Raw genomic sequence first — 24,576 nt, 5'->3', positions numbered from 1 at the left:
CAAAGAAAGCCTCAAAATAAATGAGCAAAACCAGTAACCACAAATGAACAATTATAACAAAACAAAAAAAGAAGAAAATCTAAATCCAGTATACCAAACACTTATCTCTACAAAAATAAATAGCAATACATTCCAAAATTTTCCTGTAAAATAAATAAAATCAGAACCTTGTTCTGTTATTTAAAAACTTGAAAGACTATTTACAATTCTCACCTGTATGGCACATTGTTGTTATTGCTGTTGACATCAACTACAGACTTTCCTGGTGATACTGGTGGGTTTGGCGGATTCTGGGGGAGAAAAACACCCAGGTAAAATAAAACCCAATTCACAAGCAATCTTTAAAAATATGACCTTAACTCGACCTATTGTGACCATTTTGTAACATTTAAGAATGTTGAATTACTATGTTGTGCACTAGAAACCAGTATTATAAAAAAAAAACAAACACAAAAAAACCTTATATGCCTTCTCTATATATTACCTGTTACTTCCAGAAAATATTACTAGAGGAGAAAAGAAAAAAGCCAGGGCTTTGAATCTTGACATTGCCACTTAAATTACTTAAAACAAATTACTTAACCCATTGCAACAATTGTGTGAAAGATTAATATAATAATTCCTATACCTCAGTTTTTTAAGATGAGTAAATAGAGAATGTGAAAATGGTTTACATGCTGTAAGGGTTCAATAAATATTGATAATATGAATCTTAAGAATAACTAGATGTATTTATTCAAAATCAAGTGAATGCCTACTACAGACCACACATAGCAGGCACCAAATTACCAACAGGAACAGAGTACATATTTATTCTTTTCCAGAAATAGTTGATTACCAATAAAATGGTGCCTAAGGCCACAAATCAAAATTATTTTTTCAATTACTGTTTAAAAAATAACTACTTGCCACTACGTGACTGATAACTTAATAAAAAGATATTTCAATTCTAAACTTAATTAAGTATTAACTAATTTCAGCCTTTTCCCCCTCAAAACAAGGAATATAGAAATGGAATTCTTATACATATACATATTAATTATCATTACTGGGCCTCTGTCAATAATTATACTATTATCATATTATTCCTTAAATTAAGAAATATAAATAATTCTGCTCAAGATTTAATTAATGTAATAGTAATAATAAATACTAAAACAAAGGTGGCAGGTGCTTAAAATCACATCAAGTAGATGCCACTAATCACTTTTCAATCAACCAATCTTGATGCTTTTTACAGGATAAAAGAATAACTTTGACCAACAAGTATAGCATTATACTAGTTATACAGGTAGAGAAGATAAGAGACAAAATTACAATGAATTGCTCAAAAGGTGCTTAAAATCTTCCTGTGGACAAAAACACATGAAACAAATAGAAAAGCAAATTAAAGTAACAGTGCAGTGCTGATGGAAAAACTTTTTTAAAAAGTTTTTGAGGAAAATGCATCTTCATATAGGTTAGTACACTGAAAATAGCTAAGATGAAGATAAAGAACATTTCAAGGAGAAAAACAGAAAAAGAAGGAGTAAAAGCATAATAAATAAATACAACTGGCTTAGAACATGGGATGGCCACTGGATGGAAGTACTACAGTGTGGTGACACCAACAGATGACAGAATAGGAAGACTAACATCTTCATCCCTCATGGGATGGATCAAATTTCCTTTGTTAGAATTCCAGAAGCCAGTCAAGAGGTTATAGGACCCCAAGCAACAGCAAGGCAAAGAAGTGCTTTGCAGTCGTCGGGCAAGTCTGTTGTACTTATCCACCATAACCCAAACCCCTCCTGATACAGTACAGCACAATCAAAATTTCTCATTTCTGGCTTCTCCTTCAAAAAGGAAAGAGAAGGGGCACCTGGGTGGCTCAGCGGGTTAAGCCTCTGCCTTCAGCTCAGGTCATGATCTCAGGGTCCTGGGATCAAGTCCTGCATTGGGCTCTCTGCTTGGCAGGGAGCCTGCTTCCTCCTCTCTCTCTCTCTCTCTCTCTCTCTCTCTCTCTGCCTGCTTGTGATCTCTATCAAATAGATAAATAAAATCTTTAAAAAAAAAAAAAAAAGGAAAGAGAAGAGTGGAACTTTCATGCAATATTCTGGCTTTTCTGGGGACTGTCCAAAGCACTGGTTTCTGTTTCATCTGATCTGGAGGAAGTAGCATATGCTGGATGTCTAGTGGCCGCGTGAGAACAAAGGTGAGCCTATTAGCTTGGGACAGCACCAGAAAAAACCATTCTAACACGGACAGCAGGGGGACCTCCAAAAGCATGGCTTATAAAACCAAAACTGTAATATGGAAGACAGATGTCAGTGGGGAGTTTCTGAGTAGAAAGAGACAAGCCTCTTCAGATAAAAAACTATATTCACAAGCTCAGAGAAATCATACACACACAAGCTCAGAGAAAATACATCTCTAGAAAAGGCCTGAGAGGTCCCATAGTATATACCTGAACTGAAAAGTAAAGGTCTTCTTCTGTACAAAGAACTGTGAAAAGACAGGGAAAGGTGGTTCTTTTCTTCAAATGACCAAATTTCAATCTAAGAGAACTAAACATAGAGCCCCAACAGAGAAATACAGCCCCAACAACAACAACAACAAAATCTCCAGAAACTAACCCTAAAAGAAAATGGGAATCTGTGAATTACCCATTAAAGAATTCAAAATAACCAATATCAAGATGTTCAATGGGGTAAAAGAAAACTAAAAGAAATTATAAAAAATCATGCATGAAGAAATAAAAATTTTAACAAAGAAATAGAAACTCTAAAATAGAAACAAAAGAAATTCTGGATCTGAAGAATAACTGAAATTGAAAAATTCACTACATGGGATCAACACCAGACTGTACCAAGCTGAATAAAGATTTAGTGGACTTGATGACAAGTTATTTGTAATTATCAAATTACAAAAGCAAAAGAAAAGAGAAGAAAAAAGTAAACAGAGCCCAAGGGATTTACGAGGCACCACTGAAAAAACCAATACATGAATATGGGAATCTAAGAATAGAAGAGAGGAAAATAGCAGAAGGCCTTTGCAAATAATGGCCCCAAACTCTCCAAATTTGAGGGTTCTCAAATTCAAAAAGCTCAGAAACTTCCAAATAGAATAACTCATGGATCTATACTGAAAAACACAGTCAAGGTGTCGAAAGTCACAGATAAAAAATTTTTAAATAACAAAAGAAAAGCAACCCATTACATTTAAGGTAGCTCCCATAAGATTATCAGTAGTTTTCTCAGCAGATAACTAGAAGGCTACAAGGAGGCGGGATGATATATTCAAAGTGTGGAATAAGAAAACTACCAAGCAAAAATACTATATTCAGCAAAACTTTTATTCAAAAATTAAAGCAAAATTAAGATTTTCCTAGATTAAAAAAACTGGGGAAGTTCATGACCATTAGATCTGCAATACACACACACACACAAAATGCTAAAATGGGTTCTTCAAGTGAAAATGAAAGGATATGAGATGGCAACTTGAAAGCATACACAGATGAAATTCTCTGATAAAGGTATTTACAGAATTCTCTGATAAAGGTATTTACAGAATCCTACATTACTATTACTATAAAGTTGGTGCAGTAAATCACATGTAATTATACACATTTAGGCATAAAAGTAACTGTAAATTTATGTTAAAGGATATAGAATTTTAAAAAGATATAATAAAACTAATTACAAAGTTGTAGAGGCAGAAGTTCTTAAATATGAATGAAGTTGTTACCAGTTAAAATAGTTTATATAATCCCCATGGTAATCACAGATAAAATACCTATAGAAGATACATAAAAGGACATTATATAATGACAAAAGCACCAACTGACCAAATACAATATTTATACACATATATACACATAACATCAAGGCCTCAATGTATAAACACTGACAGAATTGAAAAACAAACAGCAACACAATAATAGGAGTTTTCAGTCCATCATTCTATATAATGAGTAGATGATCCAGAGAAACATTCAATTAAGGAAATAGCAAAACTGAACCAATACCAAAGACCAAATGGACCAGACATTTATAGAAATTTTCACCCAACAGCAGAAAAATACAAAATTTTTCTCACATGCACACAGAACATTCTCCAGGAGAGATCAAATATTAGTCACAAAATAAGCCTTAACAAATTTATAAAAATGAAACTCTGACCAAGTATCTCTTACAACCACAAAGGAACAAAAGTAGAAATCAAGAGCAGAAGGAAAAATGGAAAAGTCATATATATGTAGAAATTAAACACTTAAAAAATCTAATATATAAAAGAAGAAATCACAGATATATCAGAAAATATCTTAAGATAAATAAAAACACAAACACAACATACTAAATTCATGGGAAATTTTATGCAGCAAATATAGTACTAAGAGGAAGATTTATGGTGGTACATACTTCCATTAAAAAAGGAGAAAGATGTCAAATCAACAACCTAACTTTACACTTTGAAGGACTTAAAAAAAAAAAACTACACTCAGGAGAAGGAAGGAAACGATAAAGTTTATAGCAGAAATAAACAGAGAACACAAAGTCAATAGAAAAAAAATCAACTAAGAGTTGACATTTGAAAGGATCAAAAAATAAGCAAAACTATACCTAGATTACCTGTAAAAAAGAAAGAAGACATAAATAAATAAAATCATAAATGAAAGAGGATGCCACATTACAACTGATGCCACAGAATTTAAAAGGATCACAAAAGACTATCATAAACAATTATAAAGCAACAAATTGGATAACCTAGAAAAAATGAATAGCTTTCTGGAAATACACATCCAAGACTGAATCAAAAAGAAAATAAAACTTTGAAGAAGATCTACCCAGTAGTGAGACTGAATCAGTAATCAAAACCATTCTAATAACAAAAAATACCAAGGATCAAGGCTGCCACGCAGAATTCTACCAGACACTTAAAGAATTAACAACAGTCTGCCAACTCTTCCAAAGAATTGATGAGGAGGGAAAACTTCCAAACCCATTTTATGAGGCCAGCATACCTGATACCAAAACCAGACACCACAATAAAAGAAAACTACAGCCTAATATCCCCGATGAACATAGACTCAACAAAATATTACCAAATCAAATTCACCAGCACACTGAACGGATTATACAACATGACTAGGTGAGACTAATCCCTGGAATGCAAGGAGAGCTTCACACAAAAATCAATGTATAAATCAATCAAACACCACATTAACAAAATGAAGGGGGGAAAAAAAACATGATCTTCTTAATTCTTGTAGAAAAAGCATTTCCTGTATTTCAAAACCCTTTCATGATTTAAAGAAAAAAAAAGAATTCAACAAATTAGGAATGGAAGGAAGTTACCTCAACATTAAAAACAACAACAACAACAAAACCAAAAACTATACATCAAAAGCCCACAGCTAACATCACACTCACCAACTTCTGTTCAACATGGTACTGGAAAAGATCTCACCAGAGCAATAAAACAAGAAAAAGAAATAACAGGCGGCCATATCAGAAAGGAAAAAGTGCCATTTTCTCTGTTTGCAGATGACGTGATCTTATAGTCAGAGAGCTCTCAAGGTGGGGCACCTGGGAGGCTCAGTCCTTAAGCATCTGCCTTCACTCAGACCATGATCCCAGGGGTCTGGGATCAAGTGGCACATCAGGCTCCCTGAAGCCTGCTTCTCCCTCTCCCACTCTCCCTGCTTGTGTTCTCTCCCTCACAGTCTGTCAAATAAATAAATAAAATCTTAAAAAAAAAAAAAAAAAAGAAAGAAAGAAAGTTCCAAAGAGTCCACACAAAAAAGTTCAAACGAATTTAGCAATGGTGCAGGGTCAAAAATCATCATCAAGAAAAATCAATCATACTTCTATATACTAACAACAAACAATCTGAGAAACAAATTAAGAAAATAATCCCATTACAATATCATTAAAGAGAATAAAATATTTGAAAGTAAATGTAACCAAAAAGGCAAAAGACCTTTAAACTGAAAACAACAAATACTGTAGAATGAAATAAAAGACACAAATAAATGGAGACACCCCATGTTCATGGACTGGAGCACTTAATACTGTTCAAACGTCCATACTACCCAAAGTGATCAAAAGTTTCCATGTAATTTCTATGAAAATCCAATGTCATTTTTTGCATTAATAGAAAAAACTGTTCTATAATCCATATGGAATCTCCAGGGCAGACGACCACAGTTCTTCCTGATTTCAAAATACATTACGCAAAGATACAGTAATCAAAAGCAGTGCGGTTGTGGCACAGAGACAGGCACATAGACCAACAGAACAGAACAGCCCAGAACTAAGCTCTCACATGTACAGTATTTTAACAAAGGATATGAAAACTGGATGGCCAAACACAAAAGACTGACGCTGGACCATTAGACCATATACAAAAGTTAGTTCAAAATAAATCAAAGACCTAAATATAAGAGCAAAACTAAAAAATCCTATTAGAAAACATAGGAGGAAAGTTTCATGACATCAAATTTTGCAATTATTTCTTGGATATGACATCAAAAGCACAGGTAGCAAAAGCAAAACAAAGGTTACATCAAAACTTAGAAACCTCTGCACATCAAAATAAAAAAAAATCAACAGAGTGAAAAGGAAACCTATGGAATAGGAGAAAATAACTGCAAATCATGTATCTGATAAGAGGTTAACATCCATCCAGAATATATAAAGTCCCATAACTTAACAATTTAAAGTGACCTGATTAAAAAACGGGCAAAGGACCTAAACAGACACTTCTACACTTCTCCAAAGATATGCAAAATAGTCAACAAGTATATGAAAAGATGCTCACCACCACTATTATTAGAGAAATTCAAATCAAAACCACAGTGCAATGCCACCTCACATTCATTAGCATGGCCACTATGACAAAAGAGAAATTAACAAGTGTTGGCAAGAATGTAGAGAAATAGGAACCCCATGCCTTACTGGTTAAGAATGTAAACTGGTGGGGCGCCTGGGTGACTCAGAGGGTTAAAGCCTCTGCCTTCAGCTTGGGTCATGATCTCAGGGTCCTGGGATAGAGCCCTGCATCGGGCTCTCTGCTCAGCAGGGAGCCTGCTTCCCTTCCTCTCTCTCTGCCTGCCTCTCTGCCTACTCGTGATCTCTGTCAAATAAATAAATAAAAATCTTTAAAAAAAAAAAAAGTAAAATGGTGTGACCTCTTTAGAAAATACTATGGTAACTCCTCAAAAAACTAAACCCAGAATTACCAAATGATCCAGCAATTTCACTTTTGCATAGCTATCCAAAAGACTTGAAACCAGGATCTTAAAGAGTTATCTACACACAGATGTTCATTGTAGCATTATTCACAAAAGCCAAGAAATGAAAGCAGCCCAAATATCCATCAATAAATGAATGAATAAAGAAAATGCAGTATATACCATATACATAATGTGGAATATTATTCTGCCTTGAAAAGGGAATCTTGTTACATGCTACAATACAGGTGTCAGTCACCAAAAACAAAAACTAAACAAAACCCAAACACTATAATGATTTCATTTATGAGATTCTAAAGTAGCAAATCATGGAAACAAAAAGTAGCTGAGTGCTGAGGGGAGAGGAAATGAGAGATGTTCTATGGTAGCAGAGCATCAGTTTTACAAAATGAAAAACATCTAAAGAGCTATTACACAGTGTTAATTCAGTTAATACTTCTGAATTGTGAAGTTAAAAATGATACATTTTAGATTATGTGTGTGCAGCACAAGTAAAACAATTTTAAGAATTTAATAAAAAATTTAAAATGTAGAATAATCTAAAATTTTACTCAATTACATCACTGATTTCTCATAAAAGATAAGAAGTATCTTCATATTTCTTTTATAGTAAGAACTAGAAAGGACAGAAGTTAGAGATAACAGTCATAAGGCAGTAACAGATTAGATTATAAATGTGGACTTAACAGCACAAACTGCCCATGAGGGTTTTCTGCTCTTTTAAAAATTAAAATAGTAAATGTTTTAAGACAAACCTGCATGGTGGGGTTTGTTTTTAACTGGTTAATATCAGAGGATCAAGGAGCAAATCTAAATAGAAGAAAAGCATTTAAAGTATTACTGTTTATTTATTTATTTTAATAAGGGGGAGAACTAAAGTTTTAAACTTTCATTCTGTATTTCTCTTGTTTTTAAAACCTAGCATGACACAGATGTAAAATTATATTGGATACCATAATTAAACAGAATTAGGACATGAATGAACAAATTCTTGAGATTTCTAGAAATCTCTCACAAAAAGAAAATTTAACAAGAATGGGTAGAAAGATGTCCCAGTTTGGCAATGTAAAACTGGCCTTACCCAAAAGCTAATTAACGAAGGAACAAAATGTGAAAGCTTGAAGACCACCTCAATATTTTTCTTCAAGCACCACATATCCTAATTGTTCAAATTAATCTTTTCTAATCTTTAGGAATTATACAGTATTTGCTGTTTCCATAATACTTACAGCTCTCCATAACAAACCTTTCAGGGATTGTAATATTTTTGTATCATTCTTTTTTTTTTTTTTAAAGATTTTATTTATTTATTTGACAGACAGAGATCACAAGTAGGCAGAGAGGCAGGCAGAGAGAGAGAGGAGAAAGCAGGCTCCCCGCTGAGCACAGAGCCCGATGTGGGGCTCAATCCCAGGACCCTGGGATCTTGACCTGAGCCGAAGGCAGAGGCTTTAACCCACTGAGCCACCCAGGCGTATCATTCTTAAAGTGTGTCTCTGTCTCTCACTTTTAAATATGTAAAGAAGAAGAACTAGAAAGTAGTTCTGAAAGCGAAATAGACAAACACTGGGAAGTATATGGTTGGTAGCATGCTGCTTAGTTCAAACATAAGGATAAAAGGGAAGAAGTGGAAATGTGTACTGTACAAAAACAAAGGAAAAAATGCAAAGCTCTTTCTTTGGTTCAAGCACAACTAATAAAAAAGGTTTTAAAAAAGGTTTACATCAGGGCACGTGGGTGGCTCATAATGTCTACCTTCGGCTCAGGTCATGATCCCAGGGTACTGGGAAGGAGCCCCACATAGGGTTCCCTGCTCAGCAGGGAGCCTGCTTCACCTTCTTTCTCTCCTTCTGCTTGTGCACTTTCTCTCTCTCACTCTCTCTCAAATAAATCAAATCTTTTTTAAAAAAAGATTTACATCAATTTTCTAATCTGAAAAATAAAATAGCATTTTTATATTATGACAAATAAATAAAGCTGAAAAAGTGAATCAGGAAATTATATAATTATAATAAAAAGAATCTTTGGGAATGGCCAAAGGAAGGTTTGGTGAGATTAGTCTGTGTAGAAAAAGATAAAAGCTATCAATTGCTCAAGAAAAAAGAGCAACCAGAGTTTACAAAGTTAAGTAAAAACAACAGAGATGGAGAACAGATTAACAGTTGCCAGGGGACAGGAACAGGTGGGTGTGGGGGGAAATGAGGTAGGTTTAAACTGTAAAAAGGCAGCATTAGGGAGTCCCTTCATGGTAATGGAACAGTTCTAAACCTTGACTATGGTGGAGTTTATACAAATCTATACATGGGATCAAACTGTATAGAACTGCACATGTGTACATACACATACACACACACACACATAATAAATTCATATAAAAACTGGTGAGAAATGGTAATGTCTACAGACTACTTAACAGAATTTTATCAACATCTTGGTTTTGATATTATACTGCAGTTATATAAGATTTTACCACTGGGGAAAGCTAAGTGAAAAGTTCACAGGAGTCTATGTACTACATTGCAACTTCCTGTGCATCTATAATTATTTCAAAATAACTTTATTTAAAGTCAAGTAAAGAAGATGTCACAATGGAGACAGAAAAATCCTATAGTAATAATGATTACTATTGAAATAATTTTAGTGGCAATTATTAAGTGCCACACAATGGAGCTCTCACGACAAAGAAATATAATTTGCTCAAATTGGAAAAAAAGTCAAGAGGAAAAGAAAGAAATTAAACTAAAAACTATAAGGCAATATACAAGTGCTATATTAAAAGTATGTATTACAGAATAACTAAGGAAATAACAAAAAGCAAAAGGTAGGCTATACATTGGAGTTTATGTTATGCTACGATGTTTGGACTTAACTACATGGTGGAAGCAAAGAAGAGAAGAGGACTACTCCAGGTAACAGAACACTAACTAACATAGTTTGGCGGAAATAAGAGACTAGACTAGGACACTGACAAGAATGTAAAAAGAAAAAAACATGGTAAGACAAATCCCAAAGATAATTTTAAAAATGAAATGAAAATATAACTTCCAGAATGCTGTAAAATAGATTAATATAAGTGTTGATACATGCAAACAGTAAATGAGGATTAGAAAAGGATTAATAGTTAGTTCTAGAGCTGTGGCTCCAGAAAGAACATACAGGAAGTACACAGAATGAAAGCAAATTTCAGACCTGTAATAAAGGAAGACTTTCCTCCTAACTCACCATTTCCTAAGATTACCACTTAAAACTAAATATTAATTATGCAAGAATAGACATCCTTACTTCTTGTCTTTTCTTAAGATCTTCTTTGGCTGCTCCAAAGCGTTTGGTTAACCTGGCTATCTTGGCCTAAAAAAAAAGCAAAAATGAAACAGAAATCAAGTAACATAATGGGATTAAAAAGGAACTCATATATACATTACAAGAAATCCACAAATGAAAGGATCCTGAGAAGATCGCCAACAGCAAAGAAAATAAGGCAAGCTGATTATAAAATATATATTTGGAAAATATAGAAAATCATAATGAAAACTAAAATGACCTCTGAACTCAATACCCAGAGGTAAACACTCTTAATTTTAGAAGGTTAGCTTCTTCCCTCCTAGAACTCACAAACCAGTACATTTCTGAGCATGTGTAATTGTGGGGACTTTTATTATTGTTATTTTTCAGTATGTTGTAACTATACAATTTTCTGATAATTCTGTACTAAACACACTTGTAAGTCATAAAAGACCCAACGCCATGCCTTATGAATATATGTGTAATATACTGAATCATTGTTTATACCCTCTATTTCCCAATGGAAATGTTCAGTGTTTGTCAATGTATTGCTATAGTCAAATAATGCAATTAACAATTTTGTTCTTTCAAAATTCTTTCCTTGGGTACCACTCACAAAATATAACTTCTGAGACAGAAAATATTTTTAAAGCTCTTGTCTAAATGATTCTTATCTAAATGCTAATTTATATCTAAATTATCTAAGAATTATCAAATATTTAATGACAATTTCTTTTTCAGAAAGTCTTTGCTAATTTGTACATTCAACAGCAATGTGTGGTCATTTAATATTACTCTGAAACACTTTCATATTACGTTAATTTTAATACTCTGTCAAAAATGTTACCTTGCTACTATTAACATTTCAGTAAAATTATTCATCATTTATACTGCTTACATAAGCTGCTTGATCACATATTTGCTCAAATACATATTCACAGAAACTTTAAGGAAAAAAACAGGAAAGAAAAAAAAATTATCTCATTACCACATGAGTATTTTGTATTTAAGTCTTTTACTAAAGTACAGATGTAATACTCAACTAGTTGTTTCTGTTGCTGTTAACTGCTGCTGCCAATTTTTTTTTTAAGATTTTATTAATTTATTTGACAGAGAGCACAAGTAGGCAGAGGCAGGCAGATAGAGAGGGGGAAGCAGGCTCCCCGCTGAGCAGAGACCCCCCCCCCCCCCGCCGCCATGTGGGGCTTGATCCCAGGACCCTAGGATCATGACCTGAGCCGAAGGGAGAGGATTTAACCCACTGAGCCACCCAGGCGCCCCATGCTGCCAATTTTTTTTAAGCTTTTATTTTTGTTTTGTTTTGTTTTTTAGAGAGGGAGTGAGTGGCACAAGCACATGTACAAGCTGAGGAAGGAACAGAGAAAGAATCTCAAAAAACTCCCTGCTCAGCACAGAGCCTAAAGTGGGGGCTGGATCTCACAACCCTGAGATCATGACCGGAGCCAAAATCAAGAGATACTCAACTCACTGAACCATCCAAACACCCCACTGCTGCTGCCATTTTATGTTAAATATATTTTCAAGAAATTTAAATTAAACTTCTGAGTGTGTTCATGAGGCCCACCTACAGAAGAACTCTTCCAGAAAAATTCTTTTATCCAATATAAGCATATCATACAAAGAAAATGATATTATTTACTTTAAAAGTTTATTTTAGAAAGTAGGCACTTCTGAAGGAGATCCCTTCAGAAGTCCATTGAGAGAGCCTATGAACTCAATCACATATGACCCTGAGGATGAAGATTTTCCTTAGGACTTGAGTATTTATGCATATTTATTAATACCAAAGACATACAGCATAATTTTATATTCTTAATATGGATTTACCTTCCTATGTTTAAAATATTTCAAATAATTTTTTTCAAGAAAGATATAGGGGAAGGTGTTTTCTGTACCACAATTTATGCAAGAATGTTTTTCATTCTTGAGTCTACCTGGTGGGTAGTCTATAAGTTGAATAGTTGAATAGTTTGTGGAGTATTATTACACTACTTTTACTTAAAACTCATTTTGTACATTTATATATATATATATATATATATTTACTTATATATATATATATATATGGAAAGGTCTAGAGGAATAAATACCAAAGTTAAAAGTGGTTACTTCTAGAGGTTAGAATTGGCAGGCAGTGAGGGAGAATGTAAAGAGGATTTCACTTTCAAGTCATATACATCTGTAATATTTAAATGCTTTTTAAAAAGGATTTTATCACTTAAAAAATTAAGCTATCAATCAAAATCTGGACACTGACTTGCTGTCTGCCATTTAGTATTATAAAAAAATAAATAAAAAACCAGCCTTTTTCTTATTTTAATCTAGGAAACTGTGCAATTTTTCAAAATTGTAATTCAAAATATCTGCCATAATGCGTCTAAGACTAGGTCTCTATTTTAGTAAGTATTATGTGAGATTTTTTTTAAGAAACTATATAAACAAGTCAGATTTTAGTCTAGAAAAGGAATATTCTATTATTATGTCTTTACTACTTTTATTTCATTTTGCTCTTGGTTTCTTTCTTAGGTATATCTATTTCTTATATAGGCATAAGGGTAGCTATTTAAATATAAGTCATATAAATTGTTGTGATTCAGACACACTGAGCCTTATTTAGCAAGCTAGGCAAACCAGGGATTTCCTTGCATAAATTATGCACCAAGGAACCTCTTAGGAAATAATTATCTGAGAAAAGAGCTAATCAAGCATCAAGTCTGACTTAACAAAATATTAGCATTCAAAAAAAGCTACTGAATAAATGGATACATATATCCATTATTCAAAACTGTCTCTTGGATTAGACAGTCATGGATTTACTTGGTGGGGGGGGCTATTTTCAGTTAAAACTACTTAAAACAGCATTTTATAAATTATAACCAAGAAATACTGTATTCCAGGGTGTGTTGACAGCTTTTCCATTTCCATTTAAAAAATCCACTTGAAATTTTGAGTATTTTGAATTTGTACAATAATTTGAAAGGGATCAAGTCTTCCTATCTAGGAACATAGTACATTTACAGTTGACTTGTTGACTCAGATTTTCTTTTTCTGTCCTTTTTCCTCACAATGGTCTTAAAATTTTCTTTTCTTTTATTCTTAACTACTTACTCATTTTTAAATATCTACCATATGTGAAACCTTTATCTCATATCTTCTCATTGTTCATTGTTGATATATAGAAAAACTATTAGAAAGCTTTTCTTCAATCAGGTAGTTTCTAAACTTCTTACTTTCTCTACAGTTTGCCAAATTAATTCTATTGTGTTCCCAATCATTACTCTTAACTTCTTTTTCCTGTTGTTATTTTATTACTCAGACTGCTACCAAAACTCCAAATAGCAGCACAGATAACAGACGCCTTTGTCCTAGTCTCAACTTCAATGGAAATACTTCCATGAGCCCTACTAAATATGATATGGGTTATAACCTCAATAGAGTTTCTTACAATCTTAGGCTTTCTACTTCCTTACTAAATAAGATGGACATCATAGGTATAAAGTTATATATAATAATGTTCTCTTAAAGAATCTCCTCTGGATCTTTGTCTCCTTTTTCAATCCTTATATAGCTTATTTGTACTCATTATTTATAAATAAAAAATTAATCTACTTTTAGTCTTCACAAAAGAATAAGGTTTTGTCTTCATTGCTCAGTATTCAAAAAGGGTTGGGTTTTTTACATTTCATTAATTTATTAACTCTCTCTTCCTTCTGGAGTTTAGTTTATAATTGTCTCTTCCTAGCACAGAAGATGAACATATAACGTTCTTCTCTTTCCCTGTTCAGTAGTAATGAATTTAAAATTATAAATTTCTCTTTGAATACTGCTGTGGCTTTCATTACAGGTTTTGATGTGTAGTATTTTAATTACAGTTCTCATTTAAAAAGCGGAGAATTTCCATTTTTACTTCCTCTCTACAACTATCTGAAAATATGTTTTGGTGAGGGGGTTATGGTCTGGGAGGGGTAGAAAAGCTAAATATTTGTTGATAATTTCTCTTTTTATTACACATTTGCTACTGACTCCACAGCAAATGACAACTATCTCCATTTTAAGACTTTCTTATAAGTTACTAGAATTCTCATCTTGACAATGCATCAGATACATAAATCTAAAAATTATACTACTTTATAATTAAAAAATAATTAAAACCATGGAAATAATGTTGAGATTTATTTTACCATTTGACATCTCTGCAAAAGCAAAAATACACAAAAACTTTTTCATGATTCCGGAAGTAACCAATCCCTCAGGCACCTAGGTGGCTCAGTCAGTTAAGTGTCTGCCTTCAGCTCAGGTCATGATCCCTGCTCAGGCTATGATTCACACTCAGGTCATGATTCAAGAGTCCCTGAATATTGCACTCCCTGCTTAGCAGGGAGTCTGCTTCCCCTCTACCCCTGCCCCACGCTCTACTCCTGCTCTCTTTCTCTCTCAATTAAATAAATAAAAAATCTAAAAAAAAAAAAAAAAAAGAAAGAAAGAAAGGTAACCAACCTTAAAGAAATATACAAGATATCCCAATGCTGAAAATTATTTTCAGCTCTTATAAAAATCCATTTAGTACACAGAAATAAGGAAACAAGCCAGTAATTTAAAACAGGTTTTAATAAAAGGAAGTGGACAAGTCATACCACTCAACAAACCAATTATTAAAACCTTAAAAATGATTTTAAATAATCCCAAACTAGCCTATTTTAAAAATATGTAAGAAAGACAATATGAAAATCAATCAAAAATCTACTTTCCTGGGGCGCCTGGGTGGCTCAGTGGGTTAAAGCCTCTGCTTTCGGCTCAGGTCATGATCTCAGGGTCCTGGGATCGAGCCCCGCATCGGGCTCTCTGCTCAGCAGGGAGCCTGCTTCCCCTTCTCTCTCTGCCTGCCTCTCTGCCTACTTGTGATCTTTCTCTCTGTCAAATAAATAAATAAAATCTTTTAAAAAAAAAAAATCTACTTTCCTATATCTACGGAGAAATTTATACCTTAAAAATTTTAGCACAAAAGAGAACTTCATGAATTTTCCTCTAAAGATAAAGTCTACATGATTCAATTCTATTCTCTCACCGAATTTTTCAATGTATTATACATTTTTACACTATTGCAAAAGGATCATGAGTCTCTTAAAAGTATAATTTTATAGTAACTGCTGTTTTAAAAAAGAGGGCCCTAATACTAAAATTAGTTATTATATTAATTTATTACTTAAAGCAAAATACCTGAACCCAATTTAAGTATTTGTTTTCAATTGTGTTAACTTTGAATTTTATAAAATTCAAATGCCAAAGTCAGTTAGATATAATAAGTGAGTATAAATATGCAAATCGGGAAGATGTACTCATCAACTGCTATGGAATGAGATATGGTATATATATACAGTAGTATTTTCAAAATGTTTATTGTTAGCTGTAACTAAAAAACAGTAAATAATTTAGCAAAGTATGTAATTATTTGCTTAAGTATGTGATACGTAAGCTTTAAATACTGGAGAACGCAAAAGTAATTATAATAAAAATATGAGAACAGAGTGTTATCACCAAAAATGACTGAGTAGGGAACTTCAGGGTTCATTCCTTTCCCAAAAGCAACTAATGAGCTGACATACATTTTTAGAATCAACTGTTGCACAACTCTGGAATCTATTCAAAAACTCCAAACAGTGGGGTGCCTACGTGGCTCAGCTGGTGTCCAACTCCTTATCTCAGCTCACATCTTGATCTCAGGGTCATGCATTCAAGCCCCCACTATGAGCACAGAGCCTACTTTAAAAAAACTCAGAAAAGCCAAGGGGAAGACCTAGGGAAGAATAAAGCAGCTACTTTGCAGTGAGAGAGCACTGTGGTCTTTTAGGTTGTCTATTCATTTTTCCTCACACCCAGATCAGCAGTGGCTGTGAAGATGACAGTTAGCATGCCTGGTGCAGGCTTCTAGTGCCACAGGAAGCATATGGACCTTATTTTCACTGGCATCTCCCTTAAGGCCCAGCACACAGGCCAGCTTTTGTTTCACCCAACTCAAGTAATTCCCAAGGCTGGAGCAGCATCCCAGACAGCTTTTCCTAAAAAGATTTGGCACAGCAGCCTGAGGCAAAGGACAACAATTTAGACAAGCAATAAAGAGAAAAGCCTGGGTAAGAAAAGGTTGGGAAAGGTGACACATGACACAAAAGGGACTCTAAAAGCTCTTGAATAGAGACTATGCAAATGCCCAGGGGAAAAAAGGCAAAAAATAGCTTGAAAAGACCCTAAGCTTTCACTTAAGCAAGCAGAAGTGAAGGATAAGGCAAGCTGGATAGGGCAAGCTGTAAATGGCCTGGTTAATTAGCACTGAAGGAGTGCCTCAACAGAGCCAATCTGCAAAGACTGGGTGAATATTTTTTTCCTTCTTCCTTTTTTCTTTTTTTTATGCTTCAAGCATTTAAGATAACTGGCAGAACATCACCTGACCACTAAGCTAATGAAACACCAAACTTTAGGGGCCCCACACAACAAAGAATTTATACTTTCCAAAAACATTTTAGAAGTCATAAACCAACAAACAACAAATCACAACAAGAAGCATCAACAAACTCTGGGTAGTGAGGAAAAAAATCTGATTCTCAGAACTGCCACAATATAATATTCAAAATACTCAAATTTCAACATAAAATTAGGAGGCATACAGAGAAACAAGAAATAAGAAATTATGGGCCAGGGGCGCCTAGGAGGCTCAGTGGGTTAAGCCTCTGCCTTTGGCTCAGGTGATGATCTCAGGGTCCTGCTTGGCAAGGAGCCTGCTTCCTCTTCTCTCTCTGCCTGCCTCTCTGTCTACTTGTGATCTCTGTCAAATAAATAAATAAAAATCTTTAAAAAAAAAAAAGTATGGGCCATTCACAGAGTGAAAATAATGAAAAGAAAGATAGCTCAGGTATTGGACTTACTAGACAAAGACTTTAAGTAAATTGAATAAAAATCTGTTCGAGGAGCTAAAAGAAACAATGGACAAAGAACTTAAAAAAAATGAGAAGAAACAGGAAAACAATGTTTTGCTAAGCAGAGTATCAAAGAGACAGAAACTGTGTAAAGAAAACATATAGAAATTCTAGAGCAGAAAGTGTATTAATTGAAATAAACTTCGCAGCGGGGCACCTGGGGGGCTCAGTAGGTTAATCATCCGACTCTTTATTTTGGCTCAGGTCATGATCTCAGGGTTGTGAGACTGAGTACCACATCAGGCTCTGTGCTGGGCATGAGCCAGCTTAAGAGTCTCTCTTCCCTCTCCCACTACACCTCCCCCGCCTCTCTTAAAAATAAAAGAAGTTATACATGGATTTTTGACTGTATCAGGGGAGGGGATCAGCACCCCAAGCCCAGCATTATTCAAGGGTCAACCATTTATATAACACATACCAATTATATTATATACTATGTATCTATATATATTTTAGTTTTTTTCTTTAATGATTATTCTGGAAATTACACTTAACATCTTGAATACCTACTTATTTTGAACAGTATACAAATACTTTCAATAGCATATAAATATAATTATCACTTAGGCATAAAAAGGAATGCAGTACTGATACATGCTACATTGTGTACAAACCCTGAAAATGTTATGCCAAGAGAAAGAAGCCAGACACAAAAAGTCACATATTGTAGAATTCTGTTCATAAAAAAATATGCAGAATAGGTAAATCAATAGAGACAGGTTGATTAGTGGTTGCCAAGGACTAGGGGAAAGGGAAAGTGACTATTTAATGGACATAAGGTTTTCTTTTGGGTTAATGAAAATGTTCTATAACTAGACAGAGATGAGAGTCATACAATGTGAATGAACTAAATGCCAGTGAATTGTAAAGTAAAAACAGTTATTTTGCTATTGAATTTTACTTCCATAAAAAACTAAATATCAGAAAAACCCAGAAAGAGACAGGAACTAAATGAGCTTAGTAAAATTTAAATAAATAGCATGGTAAGGGCAGATCACTACAGGTTACTTAAATGGGAGAAACAGTATGAAGTTGAAGGCCTAAAATGAAAATACTATGAACACTGATACTCTGTAGGACAGTGTAGCAATTGGTAGGTATTAGGAAAAGTAGATCAAAAACTAGGAGATCCAGAAATTAAAAATTAAAAAATGAATGATGGCACTTTGTTGAGGAATCTAAACTACACAGAGGAGAATGAAACAAACAGTATTTTAGAAAGATGAGTACAATCGTTGGGAAGGACCAGTAAGGACTTAAAAAATAGAACCAGAGTAGTCATGTAAAAGGTTATTGGTATAATCAAAGGAATGGAAAAGGAAAATGTATTTACAGGACTATACCCATATTAACTGAAAAAAATCCACATGTAAATGGACCTGTGCCTTGTGAAAAGTGAGAGAAGCAAAAAATAGACTTTTGTTAAGAAATAAAAGTTATAACTTGGCAATCCACTGTATATGTGAAATGACTGAAAGAAATCAATTTCCAAGAACTCAAAAACTATCAATGAGAAGAAAAATGGGAAGATATTGCTGGAAGATTTTTCTAAGGATTCAAGAATTACAAGTAAGAGGAACAATGGTATGGGAGATTTATCTGTGGAGAAGAGAATGTTTTGGCATTTAAAGGATTCAGATTCTGAGGCTACCAGGTAACATCAAAGTGAAAAGTTCATTAAGTACTAAGAGATCTGAACTTGCATGTTATATGAGAATATGGGAGACAAAATAAGAAACAATTAATGAAACCATTCTTTTTAAATCCTCAAACATTTTAAAATTCTAATTCAAAATTCTCGACCATATTAGTAAAATAAAGTTTAATAATTAAGCAACACTATCACTATTAGAAAGATCTGCTAAAGGTAAGAAAGAGGACTAGTAACGTACTACATGGTACATTAACAAAATTACTACAAAGATCTTATTATTTAAAAAGTCTCACTTCAAATAAAATTAACAATATGAACCCAAGAAAATAACTTTCAGGCTAAGAAATATATAAATTCTAGTCACATTTGGTTGCAATTTGCTTTATAACTAGAAAACAGTGACTTTATTTTCATGGACCCCTTTTCCCTCATTTATAAAGTAAGGGTCTACAAGTGGTTTGCAAACTCAGCCTCTGTAGACTAAGCTCATATTTCAGACAGCAAAATAGAAACCACGCATTTACTATATGACAAAATGAATGTACTGATAAAAATTTCCAGTTTCTTAGTCTTGGAATAAAATTATTTACTACAGCATGTTATCATGTGTTCATTTCAGTCATTTAGAAGCTCTGGCACTATATATATATATATGTGTGTGTGTGTATAGTTATATTTAATAAAAAAAGAAAAGTAAAAATCATTAACAAATATAAATTAACAAACTAATATCTTTACATCATAAGATCCATGGCAGGAAGTGGGTTAATATAAAAAGAATCACTTACAATAAATATTATTTGGTACTTATGACATGCTAGATAATACCAGCCTTTCCTCAGTGACTAAGGCTCTCTTATGGGTTGAACTATATGAGAAGTTCATATATTGAAGTCTGAACCCTAAGTATTCTCCGATTGTGATTCAATTTGTAAAGAGGGTCTTTACAAAGGTAATTAGTTAAGAAGAGGTTATACTGGAGTAGGATGGGCCCCAATCCAATCCAACTGGTATCTTTGTAAAAAGGGGAAATATGGGTGCGTGGGCGCACGCACACACACACACACACACACACATACACACTTATAATGCCATATGAAGACAAAAGACTTCCAAAAGTCAAGGAATGTCCAAGACTGTCAGTATACCATCAGAAGCTAGAGGAAGGAGACACATGGAAAAGATTCTTTCTTACAGCCTTTGAACAGAACCAGTTCTTCCAACAGCTTGGTCATAGACTTTTAGCCTCCAGAGCTATGAGACAGTACTTCTCTGTTATTTAAGCTACCAGTTTACGGTACTTTTTTACGACAGCCCTAGCAAACAAATGGTGCCTCTTTTTACTTCTAATATTTAAAAGTTAAATGTAATTATTATCAACTTTGAAAATGTATCCCCCAAAACAAGTAATAAAAATAATGACACATGGGTATACAATTCAAATCAGTATACGAACCTGTAGTTCCGTAATAACTGTTTTATGCCTCTTGTTACATTCAATCTTTTCAACTCGTGTTTTCAATTCTGCCAAAGTCTTATCAAATACAGCACACTGTAGTGCACACAATTTTTCTTCCAGCAACCACTGTACAACCTAAAGAGATATATTTCTTTGTTACAGTCAAAGAAGGCATTTCAGCAAGCAGAGAAGAGTAAATATTCTTAAGGACTAGTAAGACAGTTATAATGTATTGATTAATTTCAAGAGAAACACATTGGCATTCATAACACAATGGTATCTGCTAAAAGCCTCTACTTCTACATGTGTCTACTATGACAAAATTATACTACAAACAGAAAATTTCCAGAGGGTAAAATTTTATAAATAATTTTATACTGAGGTTTTAATATTTATTTCTCATACCTTCTGTGATTCAAAGGAAATCAGTTAAAAGACCAGTTTTTAAAATTTCTAATCTGTTGCACATGATATTTTTGTGAGACTAAGAATATCACTGCACTATGAAATTTCTATAAAATATTTCTAAATGTCTACTTACAATTTACATTATTTATCTTATTATGGGTCCCTAACAAATAGAGTACATAGTACATGTCCACAATCCATACTTGAGTAACACTGTTCCAGAGGAATACATTCTGAGTACACATTTAAGTTTCAAAATTCATATACCTATCTTCGTATTTACAATAGCTCTGTAAAAAAGACTAAACATTATTACCTCCATATGACAAATAAGAAAAGCTGGGAAAGAAAAATGGCACTTTTTTATCACCTCAGTAATTAACTGCTTTTTTCTAATACGAGTATTTACACTGTATTTTAGTGGAAAAAGGACATTGGTCTAAAACGTAGATTATTTATAATTTCATTATTACATCTGTAAGACTTTAAAAAATTAATTTCACTGGACTTTCATATTCCTCTTAAAAAGGCATCTGTCATACACATCTGTTAACACATTTAGAAAAGTATATTAAATACTACATATTTTCAATATTTCTAACTCTAGTTTCACAGATACAGGCAGATGTTTCTAAAGTTTACATTTTAAATACTTCCTTTCCCTAGTCATTCTAAGGCCCTGTCCCTACTATTTTTAATAGTAAGCCTAAAGAACATAACAATGAGTTACAATGTAGGAACTTACAACCATAAAACCACCTTATAATGAAGATTAAAAAGTTAATGTATTTTTTAGAAGTTAAAATATAAGACCCTAACATTTCCACAGAATTAAATTCAATATGAAAGAAAAAAATAAAATCCAAAAACTCCTTTAAAAAGAATCAGCTTTAAAAATTAAATTACTGGGGTGCCTGGGTGGCTCAGTGGGTTAAAGCCTCTGCCTTCGGCTCAGGTCATGATCCCAGGGTACTGGGATCGAGCCCCACATCGGACTCTCTGCTCAGCAGGGAGCCTGCTTCCCTTCCTCTCTCTCTGTCTGTTTCTCTGCCTGCTCACAAGCAGTCTGTCAAAGGACAGTCACAAACAGTCTCTCTATCTGTCAAATGAATAAATAAAATCTTTAAAAAAATTAAATAAAAATAAACAAATAAAAATTAAATTATTAAGAATAAGCTCAACCACTTTAAGTTCTATGAAAAACCTAAATATATCAGTAAAATACAGAATAATGTCAAAAACCTAGAAGAATAAAAATGGTCACATGTTTTTTATTTAATATAGTTTTTAACTTATAATCTGTAACACCTTTTGTAGCTTCTGGTTAATATCTCCTTTGGCTGTAATCTTCACTTGAAATTCTGCTTCATATTCGTCTTCCATATATCGACGACGTTTGGACTGTACATTGTCCATGTCCTCTGATTTAGAACGTTTTCTCCTGGAAAATTCACCTGAGGACAAAAAAGCATGATGACTTTTATTACAGATCCTAATGCCTCTTTTCCATTCTCAGCTAAATATTATTCCTAGTTATCACAGTTATCATTCTCACTAAGCAATTTTATGAATTGTTTTAGAGACTAGAAAAACGGATAGGTAGCTTTTAAACTCTGAACTTATTTTCAGTATGCTAAACAAGAACACCCTGAGGGCTAAGCAATGTATAATGTGAACATAAAAGATTCTTCTGTTGAAATCATATTAAGATAGAGAATCACCTAAAATATGAATATGAGATGAGAAGAAATCATCTTCTATTCATTCCCTTTGCTAAATTTTATAGTGCACATGAATCCCCTTACAAAATATAATATTCATTCTCATGTCACAGATATCTATCAGCTGTACATAGCAGCTTTAATAGCTTTAATTATTTCCTCCTCTTCAATACATTTTTTTTCTCAGCATTTAGAAAAAATCTTCATCATTAGCCTTAGGAAAATAACAGAAGACTAGTTACTCTTCTTTTTTAAAGATTTATTTATTTGAGAGAGAGAAAAAAAACTCGCACATTTGCACGGGGTCGGGGGGAAGGGTGGAGGGAGAGGAAGAGAATCTCATGCCAACTCCCTGCTGAGTGCAGAGCCCCCACACAGGGCTCAATCCCACGACCCTCAGATTATGACCCTCAAATTATGACTGGAACCAAAATCACAAGTCGGACACCTAACTGAGCCACCTAGACACCCAAGGCTAGTTATTCTTAACATGTCCTAATGAATTTCAAATAAATAAAAACAGTAAAATTTATGTCATTATAAAATTAAATTTGGTAAAGATATTCAAAGATCTTCACTTAGAAAATTTATATTTCAAATACTGGTAATACATTCATGAGATCAAATTTTATCTGTTATCTTTTTCAATATATAAAACATAAAAATACTAAAATCTCCACTTATGAAAGGGAAATGTCCTTATGTGACCATAAGTATCCTTCTTTGCTTTTCTCTATACCCATTTATCTATGTGCCTACTTTAAAAATCCAGTTCTACTTCATGACTTCCCTTATAATCACAACTCACCTAATCATACATGGAAACCAGAATGACAAAGAGAGATACAGAACCTAGGTTTCCCGACTTCTAGTCCAATGATTATCTTATAAACCTAACTACACCCTGTCCCATCAAGTCCCCTTTCCCGTGAAGCCTAGGAACCTTGAGGAGACAGACACATATTTTCATTAACTTGTATCACCTCTGACAAAATTCTTATAGCTCCATGCTCTAAACATTAATCTTAAACAATTTATCTCAAGACATTCAAATAGTACCTTATGAAATATTAAGCATAAATTTCTCTTATAAAACAATTAAAAGTATAAACAAAATACTGAGGTATATGAAAATAATACTTTCAAAAATCCTTAGGTTAGCTGTCAATAAAATGATTTAACTGTGTTTTACTTAAACTGCAAAATTTTTAAATTATCTCAAGAAAGGAAATATATTCCATAGCCTTAAAAGAAGAAACAATGAATAGCTATTTTTATAAACTAATTCAGGATTTTTGTACATGCTTACTTTTCTCAGAAGGTCTTTCATCTTCATTTATTACTTGTTCTTCTTCCTCAGGTTTGCTATCCTTTCCATTAGTTTCTACTTCTGCTGTAACAAAAACAGAAAAGGAAATCTTACTTCCATCAGTATTTATTGAAGCTCACTGTAATTTACAATTTTGGTACTAACAATCCAGTTAATAAGCTTTTATAAAATCAGTCTTAAAATGTGAAATTTTAGGACTAAAAAGGGAACATAGCATGGATTGGTAGAAATGAATGACTAAGTCCACTTTCAAATGCTCCTACAAATTCATAAAAAAGCTCTTAAACATGGAAAAAAATAGTATAAATTCTAAAACAAAGAATCTTACTTAGTAATTTACTGCCAACAGTAGATTAATAAAACCTACTCTAAAGCATTTAGATTCCATTACATTCAATTATTAAAACTAAAATACTGGGGCGCCTGGGTGGCTCAGTCAGTGAAGCATCTGCCTTCAACTCAGGTCATGATCCCGGGGTCCTGGGATCCAGTCTGTAAT

The 24,576-nt window shown here is 33.4% G+C and overlaps 1 protein-coding gene across 3 annotated transcripts in view; it reads right to left on the bottom strand.

Annotated features, from left to right (window-relative positions):
• ATF7IP (activating transcription factor 7 interacting protein) overlaps positions 1 to 24,576 on the bottom strand; it is a 121,782-nt gene that overhangs the window by 31,441 nt on the left and 65,765 nt on the right. For 2 of the 3 annotated variants that reach the window (XM_032855046.1, XM_032855047.1), the window contains 5 exons: positions 24,057 to 24,140; positions 22,335 to 22,480; positions 20,616 to 20,753; positions 10,517 to 10,582; positions 214 to 290 (listed from right to left, as the gene is read on the bottom strand). In XM_032855046.1, the coding sequence (XP_032710937.1) occupies positions 214 to 290; positions 10,517 to 10,582; positions 20,616 to 20,753; positions 22,335 to 22,480; positions 24,057 to 24,140 (511 nt within the window). The remainder of the gene's footprint in view (positions 1 to 213; positions 291 to 10,516; positions 10,583 to 20,615; positions 20,754 to 22,334; positions 22,481 to 24,056; positions 24,141 to 24,576) is intronic. The other variant, XM_032855045.1, reaches the window with a different exon arrangement.

The sequence above is a fragment of the Lontra canadensis genome, unplaced genomic scaffold (genome assembly GCF_010015895.1).
Source record: "Lontra canadensis isolate GAN:19392208 unplaced genomic scaffold, GSC_riverotter_1.0 scaffold9, whole genome shotgun sequence".
NCBI classification, from domain to species: domain Eukaryota; kingdom Metazoa; phylum Chordata; class Mammalia; order Carnivora; family Mustelidae; genus Lontra; species Lontra canadensis.
This window is presented reverse-complemented; position numbering and strand designations above follow the sequence as displayed.